Genomic DNA, 15,423 nt, shown 5'->3' with positions numbered 1-15,423 from the left:
TTCCTGTTAGTATTATTTACTTTGTAAATAATACCACACCCCTCTAAAAAACTAGTCATTTCAGCCCCCCCCCCCCCAACAAAACCAAATTTGGTCGTGTCTTTTATTGTAGTCACATGAGACAAACGTTATTTCTGCGGCCTCTGGAAATACGGGGGGTACTTGAATTTAACACTCAAACTCCCTCCACACTTTTTATAATGCTCTTTTGCGTTTGCATGAATTGGTTTTGTGAGTGTTGCTGAATATTAGAATAATAATGTCTTTTTGTGAGACTGGGTACGGCGTGCGTTTTTTGTTCTTTTCTGGGTGGGTGCTGGTGAGGTGTGTGTCTTTGCCATAGGTGTGTGTTTGCATTTTGCTTAATGTTTCAATTTTCGCTAGTACTTTGTTATTCATTGTTGACTTTAAATGATGATCTTTTATCTTAAAAACAATGTTGTATCATAGCTGTATTTCAGTTTATATGTTGTGATGACTATTTTGAGGAACTCCTTTATCGATCTTTCAATCTATCTATTTAGCACACTCTAGAAACTGTGTAGGCTTCATCACGTGACGTCATCACGCCGTCAGTGTTGCAGACGAAATGATGAAAGAGAAAAAATCACAGCAAACAACAAAACCTATCAACTAAAAACACAGCAAACAACAAAGCCTATCAACTGATTGTCTATAAATGTGCAATAAAGTTGTTGCGCGGAGTGTGTCCATAAACTATAGCCTCTCTTTGACTTAATGCATGAGGACTTCCTACTTTGAGGTGCGCAATACTTTATAGACCTTTATCATAATGCGGCCATCTTGATTTTCTCCCATTCAAATCACTGAAGCAAACTGAGGCTGGAAGGAGAATTAGTCTGGTTCCTAAATATTAGCAACAGTTACTGTTGTTGGATACAGGGAACATGAACAAGATAGTGGCAGCGTGATAAAGGTCGAATTAGTTTAGATTTAAAGTTCAATTGCCAAACGAGCAGTAATAAATGCATTCAGGATGATCAGAGCAATGTATGGCACTGTCGGAGTGACTATGCCAACGCCATTGTCAGGTTTGGTGGTGTCGGGTTGGGTGCCTTCTGGTTCGGTAGTTTCCGGTTGGGTGGTTCCCGGTTCGGTGGCTTCTGGTTTGGTGACGTCACCCTCGGCTGTAACCAATGAGAAGACATTGGTTGCTTGCTTTCCCTTGATGCTGATATACAGTTTGTCGATTGTTTCATTGTTCGCTTTCGTGTCGTTCTGATTAGGCACCTGAAAAAAAAAAAAAAAAAAAAAAAAAAACATATTTTGTATCGAGCATTTTTGTTTACGGTTCTCTCTGAAGTGAAGTATTTTTTGAGAAAAGATAATTTCTCAATCAAAAATTAATAATAAAACAATTCAGCTGAAGCCTTTTATTATGCATCCGAAAGCACACAAAGTATTAATGCAACAAGGGTGTTTTTCTTACATTTTTCTTTTGCAAATTCGATGACCAATTGAGTCCAAATTTTTACAAATCTGTTAAATTTTTGGTTCGGAAACACCAAGTGAGTATACTGGTCTTTGAAAACATTTTCAGTTGAAAGGTTACAAAGTCATACCTGACGTCGTCTACGGCCGAGCAAACTACCAAATGAAGTCTCCAATGAAGATCTCTACGGGGCCTTGTCCTTCGATGGCTGTCAGTATGAAATCGTTGAGGGCCGAGTTGGGCAATTCGAGGGTTGTGGATCCATACATGACTACGGTACCATTAGCTGTTCGGAGAATAATGGTAATACCTTCTGGAGGTATGTCTTGGACGAAGTTCTGTGCTTGGTTTTCTCCGATTGTTCCGTTGAGCTCGGCGAGTGGAGGCAGCTCAGCAGATTCTGAAAACCCAAACAAATCTTAAGCATTGAAGACTATTTAAAAATAATAATAAAGGGTTGCATGGTCGAGTTGTTTAGAGCGTCCGATTAAAGTTCTAGTGGTTAGGTCATCGGGGTGTGGGTTCAACATCAAGTGAAGTAATTGTGTGTCGTAGAGGGAGCGTGGAAAACGGTGTGCCAAGAACGTGGGGGCTCGAATCCCAACCGTGACACTTTTGTCCTTAATTAAGCAAGACATTTACTCATTGCTTCGTCCTTTGGATGGGACGTAAAACCGTTGGTCACATCTTTTTATCGAAAAGAGAAGGGGTTCGCCCCGGTGTTCCTGGCTGTGGCAGCTGTATGCGCCCCAGCACCATGATCGTTTTTCACTATGTTCTCGTGACCCACCAGATGGCTGATCGATCGGAAACTTCTTCAGTTTTTTTATTTAAATATGGTGGATTACTTGTTAGCAAAAAAATATGTAATGTTCCTTTAAAGGCAGTGGACACTATTGGTAGTTGTCAAAGACTAGCCTGCACAGTTGGTGTATCTCAACATATCCATAAAATAACAAACCTGTTATCTGGTCATCGAACTTGCGAGATAATAATGAAAGAAAAAAACACCCTTGTCACACGAAGTTGTGTGCGTTTAGATGGTTGATTTCGAGACCTCAAGTTCTAAACTTGAGGTCTTGAAATCAAATTCGTGGAAAATTACTTCTTTCTCGAAGACTATGGCGTTTCAGAGGGAGCCGTTTCTCACAATGTTTTATACCATCAACCTCTCCCCATTATTCGTCACCAAGAAAGGTTTTATGCTAATAATTATTTTGAGTAATTACCGATAGTGTCAACTGCCTATAGTAAACCAAACATTCATGGTAAATACTTTGGAGTGTAGCACCGATTGTTGCGATAGCATCAAAAATTGCTAACTTCAAACACATAGGTGTCGTTCGGTTTGTTTGCAATAGCGTTCAGCTCAGCCTGATTTATGTTTGCCGTCACACCGATGGCAAAGATGGTAATGTCTTCTTCGCGGGCTCTGTCTGCTGGCACACGGACACGGTCAGCTCCTTGTGATTGACCATCTGTTAGAACAACTGCCACCCGAGGGATACCAAGCTCCCTGGCTCCGTTTGTAACTTTGAAACCTTCATCTACCATGACATTCAAAGCCCCCTCCGTATTAGTACCTCCACCCAAGTAAGCTATATTCATAATCGCCTGCTGAATTGAACTTTTATCCTTGTATTGGTTCAAGTGAAACTAGATGTTAACAGAGGAGGAATACTGAATGACTCCAACGCGTGTGCGATCGCTACCAATCTCAAATGAATCGACAACGTCATTTACAAATTGCTTGGACGTCTCGAAATCACTTGATCCAACACTTCCAGAACCGTCAACTACAAAGACCAAATCGATGCCCTTGTTTGTACATCCTGGTGAAATAAAAGAAAATCAACAATTAAAATAGTAACACTGTGATTGTTTAAATGCCCGATTAGTTTCAAGAAAAGTATCTAATAAAATAAATCGCGTGATGACGTGTGTAATAAGTTGACGTGTATAATAGGTTATAAGAATAACCACTTTAATAGAAATAGTTCCACCCCATTAAATACATTACCAAAAAAGTATCATACCACACCTTTAATACGAAAAACCCCTACCGTCAAATTATATCTAAGAATAGAGTCACCACTTTAATGGATACCACCCCCCTCCCTCGGATACAAACCATCTCATCCCAACGTACACCCCCTAGTCCTCGCAAGCTTTATCATGCCCGTCTCATCCCAACACAACACTCACCCTCAACCACCTCATCTCAAACAGCCCACCCCATTACTCCTACCATCACCCACCCAAGCCTCCATCCAAACCAGCCCATCCCACTCTCCTACCATCACCCCAAGTCCTCATCCTAATCCTCATCACTTAGAAATTTTACTCCTCCAGCCAAGCTCCAAGGCCCTTGGTATGCCCTTGGTCAACTCTCAGATCAGCTAGAAATCCAAGGGTTGAGCCAGGGAAAATAATTTCTGAAATATTTTCCCCAAGTCAGCCATTTTTAACTTCATCACTCCAAAAGCCGTTAGATTTTTATAACAGCTAGCTCAGTAGCACAGCAGTGAGAGAGAGTGCTTACAGAGTGGAAGGTCCCAGGTTCAAACCCTGCACATTTTTTATCAGAATTGTAAAAAAAAGTTTGTTTTTTAATGGTAAAAGGGTCCCCGGAAGGATTTGAACCCACCCTGCTCACAGCTCCAGGATTCCTGGGGCTGTGAGCTAGCCCGCTGCGCTACGGCGGCTCCTAAAAAAATTTGCTCGGAACTAATATTTAAACCTTAGAATGGAAAGGTCGAATAAAAAAAAAAGAGATGAACCCTATGACCTTTGACCTTAGCAAGAGTCAAAAGAAGAAAGATAGAATAAAGACATGTCAGTTGGTGTATGTTAAATTAAGGTTTATTTCCAGTACAAAAATAAACAATACAAATATTACCAGATGTGTTTAATATTTTAATACTTAAAAGTAGTAACATTTAAAAAGATCATAAAATTACAAAGAATTACAACAAATTTAATTCTCAAGTAAACGCAAAGACTACAAACCTTACAAGTAATTTTACAATTTAAACTAACAACATAAATAATACAAAATAATTAACAGAGTACCGTAATGGACCTTATGCACATGACATCATTTGCGTAAAGCGCAATCAACTACAGGTCTAAAGAAGGTTGCGCATTGGCACAACCACTACAAAGTGTGCATTGCCACCATTTTATATCTTAAGTCTATTAGTGCTTTATTTTAAGTACAAACTAAATTTGAATAAGTTACTTGTCTTCATTAATAATTTGCCTTTAATTTCAGCACTTACAACGAGTTCTTAATTTTGTCCCCCACCCACAGGTTACAAACGTGTACAATTGTTACATTTCTTTCAAGTCTATATTTTCATTTACTTCCCCGATGACTTTTGACGAGTTGTGCTCATCTTGATTAAGCAGAGTATGCTTGAAATTTTTCAGGTCATTAACACATGAATCTCAACAACCCGGTGCAAGGCGTGTCGTTCCACAAGGGGCCATAACGCATCTCTACACAAGACCCTCTTACCGCCATTTTTTCTCTTGGCTCATACGCCAGTTGGGAGTGGTCTGCCGAGGCGTGACAAACTCTGACAGTATACTGTTCAGCTTCATCAAAGGTCTTAGCATCCGCCACAAGAAGGTAGAAATGATCACCAAAACTTGTCTATGGACTGATGCACAATATGCATGGATATACGATCAGGAAATGCGTCTGAAGGAGAGCTGAAACAGTGAAGTTTGCTGCCATTTTGAGCGCCGAGTGATAGCGTCTGAACACGGCAGGACGTGTCTAACTCAGCAAGTGGTAAGCTGTTGTCAGCCGTACCCCCGCTTGTCCATATACTCTAAGTTAATTGTTTTTAATCGTATTTGTTTTATTCCGAAACGGGGAGGGTAACATTGTAATAATGAATAGCAATTAGTGAAGAAGTCGTAAGGAAATGAGTGTGAAAGGAACACGTTGCCTTGGATCGGCCGAGTTCGTCTTTGAAAAGCGTGTGTAACAGTTTGTTATAAAATGCATGGTTTAGAAAGATGTTTCAAAAGTTGAATACAATGATCCACACACATTTGCCTCAAAATTGCGTGGTTTTACTTTTACTTGACGAACTAACACGGTCGGCCATTTATGGAAGCAAAATATTTTGACTCCCATAAATGGCTGGCCGTGTTTGTCGATAAGGTAAAAGGAAAACCACGCAACTTCGAGTGATACTTGTGTGGATCATTATATTCTACTTTTAAAATATATTTCTAATCAAATGTATTAAAAAACGGTTACAAACGCTTTTCAAAGACCAACTCGACTGATCCAAGGCAACGTATTCCTTTAACTAATAACAAAAAACATACATTGGTAAAGCCTTGTTCACACAGTTTGATTTATTTTTAACGATAAATAAAAAGACATACTTTGCACCGCAATGAATTATAGCTTCATCAGGAGTGTCCATAAAAAAACGCACATCTATCGTCCCTACCAAGAATTTAAAAGTCTTTGTATTTATTAAAAACGTAAACCAGCATAATATTCATAAGGTCGTTGTTTAATGGGCAATTTAAAACAAAAAACAGAATTTCAGTTTCAACATCAAGGTGGCAATGCGGGCAAATTCTTTGGATAACTTTCCATATGGCGCCACCACTTTTTTACTAATTTTTACAAAAAGGGATCTCATTGAGGTAAATTACATACTGTATCATTTCATTTCGAATTAATAAGTGGTGGCGCCATACGGAAACATTTTGCCAATTCTTCGGTTTGACTCTAACCCAATAAACCTCCCTATGGTTCAATAAGTAGCTTGTGTGAAGAGCATTTGAATTAGGCCAAAGAATGGCGATATCATAATTAACACAACGTAAATATAACTCAAACTCAAACTGGGTTTGAAGATACGGTATGTCCTGAGCTTAGTCTTTTGGCCATTATGCAATCTATTGTACCGATTAGAGTTAAACGTTTCACATTCCTTTGCCTATATAGATGGCGCAGTACCTTTTAAGAATGAGAAATACCGATGTTTTGTGGCCAAGCCCTTGTGTCTGATCACAGAGAATGTACAGCATTGTTATCACTCCATTTCAACCATTCAACTTAGCATATGTACAAAGGAAAACGACAAAATTCGTCCCGGAAAAAATCGGGTGTACGTATGGCCAACCGATGACGCGGTGAACTTGTAGAGATTGGGCATTAGTCTGGAGTCGAAATGACCTTAATAAATCTGTAATCTTTTATTGAACAGCTCTGTGCACAAACATCCTTTTTGGGAGGCTGTTGAGCACAGTTCTGATTCCCACTTACTTGTTTTTTCCGCTATCAAGAACTATTGTCCAAGCCGCCCTAAAACGTTTACAATTCGGATGCAGGGATATGCCAGGTAGAGTCAGGTACAATGACTCCGTGTCTCTAGCATGTTTAATTTCAGAGTTATTGAAGAGTTCGGCTCAGATTTATTTTAAAACCATTCAACAAAACAATTCGTCGGCTTTTTGTGTATAGCCCATGCATACAACTTTGGGGTGATAATAGGTCTACTTCCTGGCTGCTGGCCCCGCTTAGATAAATTTCATATCATTAAAATTAGTTCAAGAAGAAATACCTTGAAAATGGCTATCCGATGAGTAATTACCAAAGAAAGTGTCCACTGCCTTTAAATGGGCATGACATGCACCTGTGCTTATTCAGGTTTTGCACGTGACACAACCTGAATGAGACATAGATATAGAATTAAATGTAGAATTAACTACGAGTTCGTTTCGGAGCACAGCCGCCTACTTGTAACTTTCGGTATCAAGAAGTCTGGAAGCCGCCCTAAAACTTTGAAATTTGAATTTAGGGACATGTCAGGATGACGCAGGTACAAACTGCGTCTCTCTATCGTTTTTAGTTCCAGAATGATTCAAAAGCATAGCTGAAAGTTTTTATAAGTCCAGGCTTTTTTTGTCAAGGCATATTTGTTTTGTCCCATAATCACCACATGCCGTGTGTTTCATGCATTAAATGTCCTAAATTTATGGGGTGTGTCGGGTCTACTCCCTGGCCTCTAGCGTCGCTTTGAAAATCTCTATCGTTTTTAGTTCCAGAATTATTCAAAAGTATAGCTGAAAGTTTTTATCAGTCCGGGCTTTTTTTCAACGCATATATTTGTTTTCTCCAATAATTACCACATGCCGTGTATATCATGCATTAAATGTCCCAAATTTATGGGGGGTGTCGGGCCTACTCCGTGGCCTCTAGCGTCGCTTTGAAAATCCTCATAGCACTAATTTTTGTACGAGAGGAAAGACCTTGAAATTGTCAATCCAATAGTGCTAAACTTGTTTAGATTGAGCAATGATTTCGGGTCAAATTTACCCGTTGTACTTTTGATTGTCTTTGTGCACAAAAATCCCGTATAGGGAGGCTTGTTGAGTTCGTTTCGGAGCACAGCCGCCTACTTTTAATTTTCGGTATGAAGAAGTCTGGAAGCCGCTCTAAAACTTTGAAATTTGAATTTAGGGACATGTCAGGATGACGCAGGTACAAACTGCGTCTCTCTATCGTTTTTAGTTCCAGAATGATTCAAAAGCATAGCTGAAAGTTTTTATAAGTCCAGGCTTTTTTTGTCAAGGCATATTTGTTTTGTCCCATAATCACCACATGCCGTGTGTTTCATGCATTAAATGTCCTAAATTTATGGGGTGTGTCGGGTCTACTCCCTGGCCTCTAGCGTCGCTTTGAAAATCTCTATCGTTTTTAGTTCCAGAATTATTCAAAAGTATAGCTGAAAGTTTTTATCAGTCCGGGCTTTTTTTCAACGCATATATTTGTTTTCTCCAATAATTACCACATGCCGTGTATATCATGCATTAAATGTCCCAAATTTATGGGGGGTGTCGGGTCTACTCCGTGGCCTCTAGCGTCGCTTTGAAAATCCCCATAGCACTAATTTTTGTACGAGAGGAAAGACCTTGAAATTGTCAATCCAATGGTGCTAAACTTGTTTAGATTGAGCAATGATTTCGGGTCAAATTTACCCGTTGTACTTTTGATTGTCTTTGTGCACAAAAATCCCGTATAGGGAGGCTTGTTGAGTTCGTTTCGGAGCACAGCCGCCTACTTTTAATTTTCGGTATGAAGAAGTCTGGAAGCCGCTCTAAAACTTTGAAATTTTATTTAGGGACATGCCAGGATGACGCAGGTACAAACTGCGTCTCTCTATCGTTTTTAGTTCCAGAATTATTCAAAAGTATAGCTGAAAGTTTTTATCAGTCCGGGCTTTTTTTCAACGCATATATTTGTTTTCTCCAATAATTACCACATGCCGTGTATATCATGCATTAAATGTCCCAAATTTATGGGGGGTGTCGGGCCTACTCCGTGGCCTCTAGCGTCGCTTTGAAAATCCCCATAGCACTAATTTTTGTACGAGAGGAAAGACCTTGAAATTGTCAATCCAATGGTGCTAAACTTGTTTAGATTGAGCAATGATTTCGGGTCAAATTTACCCGTTGTACTTTTGATTGTCTTTGTGCACAAAAATCCCGTATAGGGAGGCTTGTTGAGTTCGTTTCGGAGCACAGCCGCCTACTTTTAATTTTCGGTATGAAGAAGTCTGGAAGCCGCTCTAAAACTTTGAAATTTGAATTTAGGGACATGTCAGGATGACGCAGGTACAAACTGCGTCTCTCTATCGTTTTTAGTTCCAGAATGATTCAAAAGCATAGCTGAAAGTTTTTATAAGTCCAGGCTTTTTTTGTCAAGGCATATTTGTTTTGTCCCATAATCACCACATGCCGTGTGTTTCATGCATTAAATGTCCTAAATTTATGGGGTGTGTCGGGTCTACTCCCTGGCCTCTAGCGTCGCTTTGAAAATCTCTATCGTTTTTAGTTCCAGAATTATTCAAAAGTATAGCTGAAAGTTTTTATCAGTCCGGGCTTTTTTTCAACGCATATATTTGTTTTCTCCAATAATTACCACATGCCGTGTATATCATGCATTAAATGTCCCAAATTTATGGGGGGTGTCGGGTCTACTCCGTGGCCTCTAGCGTCGCTTTGAAAATCCCCATAGCACTAATTTTTGTACGAGAGGAAAGACCTTGAAATTGTCAATCCAATGGTGCTAAACTTGTTTAGATTGAGCAATGATTTCGGGTCAAATTTACCCGTTGTACTTTTGATTTTTTTTGTGCACAAAAATCCCGTATAGGGAGGCTTGTTGAGTTCGTTTCGGAGCACAGCCGCCTACTTTTAATTTTCGGTATGAAGAAGTCTGGAAGCCGCTCTAAAACTTTGAAATTTTATTTATAGGGACATGCCAGGATGACGCAGGTACAAACTGCGTCTCTCTATCGTTTTTAGTTCCAGAATTATTCAAAAGTATAGCTGAAAGTTTTTATAAGTCCGGGCTTTTTTTCAGCGGCTTATATTTGTTTTCTCCAATAATTACCACATGCCGTGTATATCATGCATTAAATATCCCAAATTTATGGGGGGTGTCGGGTCTACTCCCTGGCCTCTAGCGTCGCTTTGAAAATCCCCATAGCACTTGAGTTCGTTTCGGAGCACAGCCGCATACTTTTAATTTTCGGTATGAAGAAGTCTGGAAGCCGCTCTAAAACTTTGAAATTTGATTTAGGGACATACCAGGATGACGCAGGTACAAACTGCGTCTCTCTATTGTTTTTAGTTCCAGAATTATTCAAAAGTATAGCTGAAAGTTTTTATAAAAACTTGTTTAGATTGAGCAATGATTTCGGGTCAAATTTACCCGTTGTACTTTTGATTGTCTTTGTGCACAAAAATCCCGTAGGGAGACTTGTTGAGTTCGTTTCGGAGCACAGCCGCCTACTTTTAATTTTCGGTATGAAGAAGTCTGGAAGCCGCGCTAAATTTTTTAAATTTGATTTAGGGACATGCCAGGATGACGCAGGTACAAACTGCGTCTCTCTATCGTTTTTAGTTCAAGAATTATTCAAAAGTATAGCTGAAAGTTTTTATAAGTCCGGGCTATTTTTCAACGCATATATTTGTTTTCTCCAATAATTACCACATGCCGTGTATATCATGCATTAAATGTCCCAAATTTATGGGGGGTGTCGGGTCTACTCCCTGGCCTCTAGCGTCGCTTAAAAAAACCCATAGCACTAATTTTTGTACGAGAGGAAAGCCCTTGAAACTGTCAATCCAATGATGCTAAACTTGTTTAGATTGAGCAATGATTTCGGGTCAAATTTACCCGTTGTACTTTTGATTTTTTTTGTGCACAAAAATCCAGTAGGGAGACTTGTTGAGTTCGTTTCGGAGCACAGCCGCCTACTTTTAATTTTCGGTATGAAGAAGTCTGAAAGGCGCCCTAAAATTTTGGAATTTGATTTAGGGACATGCCAGGATGACGCAGGTACAAACTGCGTCTCTCTATCGTTTTTAGTTCCAGAATTATTCAAAAGTATAGCTGAAAGTTTTTATAAGTCGGGGCTTTTTTTCAACGCATATATTTGTTTTCTCCAATAATTACCACATGCCGTGTATATCATGCATTAAATGTCCCAAATTTATGGGGGTGTCGGGTCTACTCCCTGGCCTCTAGCGTCGCTTAAAAAAACCCATAGCACTAATTTTTGTACGAGAGGAAAGCCCTTGAAATTGTCAATCCAATGATGCTAAACTTGTTTAGATTGAGCAATGATTTCGGGTCAAATTTACCAGTTGTACTTTTGATTTTTTTTGTGCACAAAAATCCAGTAGGGAGACTTGTTGAGTTCGTTTCGGAGCACAGCCGCCTACTTTTAATTTTCGGTATGAAGAAGTCTGAAAGGCGCCCTAAAATTTTGGAATTTGATTTAGGGACATGCCAGGATGACGCAGGTACAAACTGCGTCTCTCTATCGTTTTTAGTTCCAGAATTATTCAAAAGTATAGCTGAAAGTTTTTATAAGTCGGGGCTTTTTTTCAACGCATATATTTGTTTTCTCCAATAATTACCACATGCCGTGTATATCATGCATTAAATGTCCCAAATTTATGGGGGTGTCGGGTCTACTCCCTGGCCTCTAGCGTCGCTTAAAAAAACCCATAGCACTAATTTTTGTACGAGAGGAAAGCCCTTGAAATTGTCAATCCAATGATGCTAAACTTGTTTAGATTGAGCAATGATTTCGGGTCAAATTTACCAGTTGTACTTTTGATTTTTTTTGTGCACAAAAATCCAGTAGGGAGACTTGTTGAGTTCGTTTCGGAGCACAGCCGCCTACTTTTAATTTTCGGTATGAAGAAGTCTGAAAGGCGCCCTAAAATTTTGGAATTTGATTTAGGGACATGCCAGGATGACGCAGGTACAAACTGCGTCTCTCTATCGTTTTTAGTTCCAGAATTATTCAAAAGTATAGCTGAAAGTTTTTATAAGTCGGGGCTTTTTTTCAACGCATATATTTGTTTTCTCCAATAATTACCACATGCCGTGTATATCATGCATTAAATGTCCCAAATTTATGGGGGTGTCGGGTCTACTCCGTGGCCTCTAGCGTCGCTTTGAAAATCCCCATAGCACTAATTTTTGTACGAGAGGAAAGCCCTTGAAATTGTCAATCCAATGGTGCTAAACTTGTTTAGATTGAGCAATGATTTCGGGTCAAATTTACCCGTTGTACTTTTGATTGTCTTTGTGCACAAAAATCCCGTAGGGAGGCTTGTTGAGTTCGTTTCGGAGCACAGCCGCCTACTTTTAATTTTTGGTATGAAGAAGTCTGGAAGCCGCCCTAAATTTTTAAAATTTGATTTAGGGACATACCAGGATGACGCAGGTACAAACTGCGTCTCTCTATCGTTTTTAGTTCCAGAATTATTCAAAAGTATAGCTGAAAGTTTTTATAAGTCGGGGCTTTTTTTCAACGCATATATTTGTTTTCTCCAATAATTACCACATGCCGTGTATATCATGCATTAAATGTCCCAAATTTATGGGGGTGTCGGGTCTACTCCCTGGCCTCTAGCGTCGCTTAAAAAAACCCATAGCACTAATTTTTGTACGAGAGGAAAGCCCTTGAAATTGTCAATCCAATGATGCTAAACTTGTTTAGATTGAGCAATGATTTCGGGTCAAATTTACCAGTTGTACTTTTGATTTTTTTTGTGCACAAAAATCCAGTAGGGAGACTTGTTGAGTTCGTTTCGGAGCACAGCCGCCTACTTTTAATTTTCGGTATGAAGAAGTCTGAAAGGCGCCCTAAAATTTTGGAATTTGATTTAGGGACATGCCAGGATGACGCAGGTACAAACTGCGTCTCTCTATCGTTTTTAGTTCCAGAATTATTCAAAAGTATAGCTGAAAGTTTTTATAAGTCGGGGCTTTTTTTCAACGCATATATTTGTTTTCTCCAATAATTACCACATGCCGTGTATATCATGCATTAAATGTCCCAAATTTATGGGGGTGTCGGGTCTACTCCGTGGCCTCTAGCGTCGCTTTGAAAATCCCCATAGCACTAATTTTTGTACGAGAGGAAAGCCCTTGAAATTGTCAATCCAATGGTGCTAAACTTGTTTAGATTGAGCAATGATTTCGGGTCAAATTTACCCGTTGTACTTTTGATTGTCTTTGTGCACAAAAATCCCGTAGGGAGGCTTGTTGAGTTCGTTTCGGAGCACAGCCGCCTACTTTTAATTTTCGGTATGAAGAAGTCTGGAAGCCGCCCTAAATTTTTAAAATTTGATTTAGGGACATACCAGGATGACGCAGGTACAAACTGCGTCTCTCTATCGTTTTTAGTTCCAGAATTATTCAAAAGTATAGCTGAAAGTTTTTATAAGTCCGGGCTTTTTTTCAACGCATATATTTGTTTTCTCCAATAATTACCACATGCCGTGTATATCATGCATTAAATGTCCCAAATTTATGGGGGGTGTCGGGTCTACTCCCTGGCCTCTAGCGTCGCTTTGAAAATCCCCATAGCACTAATTTTTGTACGAGAGGAAAGCCCTTGAAATTGTCAATCCAATGATGCTAAACTTGTTTAGATTGAGCAATGATTTCGGGTCAAATTTACCCGTTGTACTTTTGATTTTTTTTGTGCACAAAAATCCCGTAGGGAGACTTGTTGAGTTCGTTTCGGAGCACAGCCGCCTACTTTTAATTTTCGGTATGAAGAAGTCTGGAAGCCGCCATAAATTTTTGAAATTTGATTTAGGGACATGCCAGGATGACGCAGGTACAAACTGCGTCTCTCTATCGTTTTTAGTTCCAGAATGATTCAAAAGTATAGCTGAAAGTTTTTATAAGTCCGGGCTTTTTTTCAGCGGCATATATTTGTTTTCTCCAATAATTACCACATGCCGTGTATATCATGCATTAAATGTCCCAAATTTATGGGGGGTGTCGGGTCTACTCCCTGGCCTCTAGCGTCGCTTTGAAAATCCCCATAGCACTAATTTTTGTACAAGTGGAAAGCCCTTGAAATTGTCAATCCAATGGTGCTAAACTTGCTTAGATTGAGCAATGATTTCGGGTCAAATTGACCCTTTGTACTTTTGATTTTCTTCGTGCACAAAAATCCCGTAAGAAGGCTTGTTGAGTTCGTTTCGGAGCACAGCCGCCTACTTTTAATTTTCGGTATGAAGAAGTCTGGAAGCTGCCATAAATTTTTGAAATTTGATTTAGGGACATGCCAGGATGACGCAGGTACAAACTGCGTCTCTCTATCGTTTTTAGTTCCAGAATGATTCGAAAGTATAGCTAAAAGTTTTTATAAGTCCGGGTTTTTTTGTCATCGGCATATATTTGTTTTCTCCAATAATTACCACATGCCGTGTATATCATGCATTAAATATCCCAAATTTATGGGGGGTGTCGGGTCTACTCCCTGGCCTCTAGCGTCGCTTTGAAAATCCCCATAGCACTAATTTTTGTACGAGAGGAAAGCCCTTGAAATTGTCAATCCAATGGTGCTAAATTTGTTTAGATTGAGCAATGATTTCGGGTCAAATTGACCCGTTGTTCTTTTGATTTTCTTTGTGCATGAAAGAAGTCTGGAAGCCGCCATAAATTTTTAAAATTTGATTTAGGGACATGCCAGGATGACGCAGGTACAAACTGCGTCTCTCTATCGTTTTTAGTTCCAGAATTATTCAAAAGTATAGCTGAAAGTTTTTATAAGACCGGGCTTTTTTTCAGCGGCATATATTTGTTTTCTCCAATAATTACCACATGCCGTGTATATCATGCATTAAATGTCCCAATTTATGGGGGGTGTCGGGTCTACTCCCTGGCCTCTAGCGTCGCTTTGAAAATCCCCATAGCACTAATTTTTGTACGAGAGGAAAGCTCTTGAAATTGTCAATCCAATGGTGCTAAATTTGTTTAGATTGAGCAATGATTTTGGGTCAAATTGACCCGTTGTTCTTTTGATTTTCTTTGTGCACAAAAATCCCATAGGGAGGCTTAATGAGTTCGTTTCGGAGCACAGCCGCCTACTTTTAATTTTCGGTATCAAGAAGTCTGGAAGCCGCCCTAAATTTTTGAAATTTGATTTAGGGACATGCCAGGATGACGCAGGTACAAACTGCGTCTCTCTATCGTTTTTAGTTCCAGAATTATTCAAAAGTATAGCTGAAAGTTTTTATAAGTCCGGGCTTTTTTTCAGCGGCATATATTTTTTTTCTCCAATAATTACCACATGCCGTGTATATCATGCATTAAATATCCCAAATTTATGGGGGGTGTCGGGTCTACTGCCTGGCCTCTAGCGTCGCTTTGAAAATCCCCATAGCACTAATTTTTGTACGAGAGGAAAGCCCGTGAAATTTTCAATCCAATGGTGCTAAATTTGTTTAGATTGAGCAATGATTTCGGGTCAAATTGACCCGTTGTACTTTTGATTTTCTTTGTGCTCAAAAATCCCATAGGGAGGCTTGTTGAGTTCGTTTCGGAGCACAGCCGCCTACTTTTAATTTTCGGTATAAAGAAGTCTGGAAGCCGCCATAAATTTTTG

At 39.5% G+C, this 15,423-nt stretch overlaps 1 protein-coding gene across 1 annotated transcript; it reads right to left on the bottom strand.

Moving 5' to 3' along the window:
- Window positions 1–936: 936 nt before the first annotated feature.
- Window positions 937–3,769, bottom strand: LOC117305998 (matrilin-4-like). Its single transcript, XM_033790850.1, is given in 6 exon segments — window positions 937–1,251; window positions 1,584–1,614; window positions 1,616–1,853; window positions 2,730–2,766; window positions 2,768–3,285; window positions 3,712–3,769. Coding segments are annotated over 6 exon segments (1,179 nt in total). The 3' UTR covers window positions 937–954.
- Between the last annotated feature and the right edge of the window lie 11,654 nt (window positions 3,770–15,423).

This window comes from Asterias rubens, unplaced genomic scaffold, assembly GCF_902459465.1.
Source record: "Asterias rubens unplaced genomic scaffold, eAstRub1.3, whole genome shotgun sequence".
NCBI classification, from domain to species: Eukaryota; Metazoa; Echinodermata; class Asteroidea; order Forcipulatida; family Asteriidae; genus Asterias; species Asterias rubens.
Note: the sequence above shows the minus strand (reverse complement) of the source record. Positions and strands in the feature narration are given on the sequence as shown.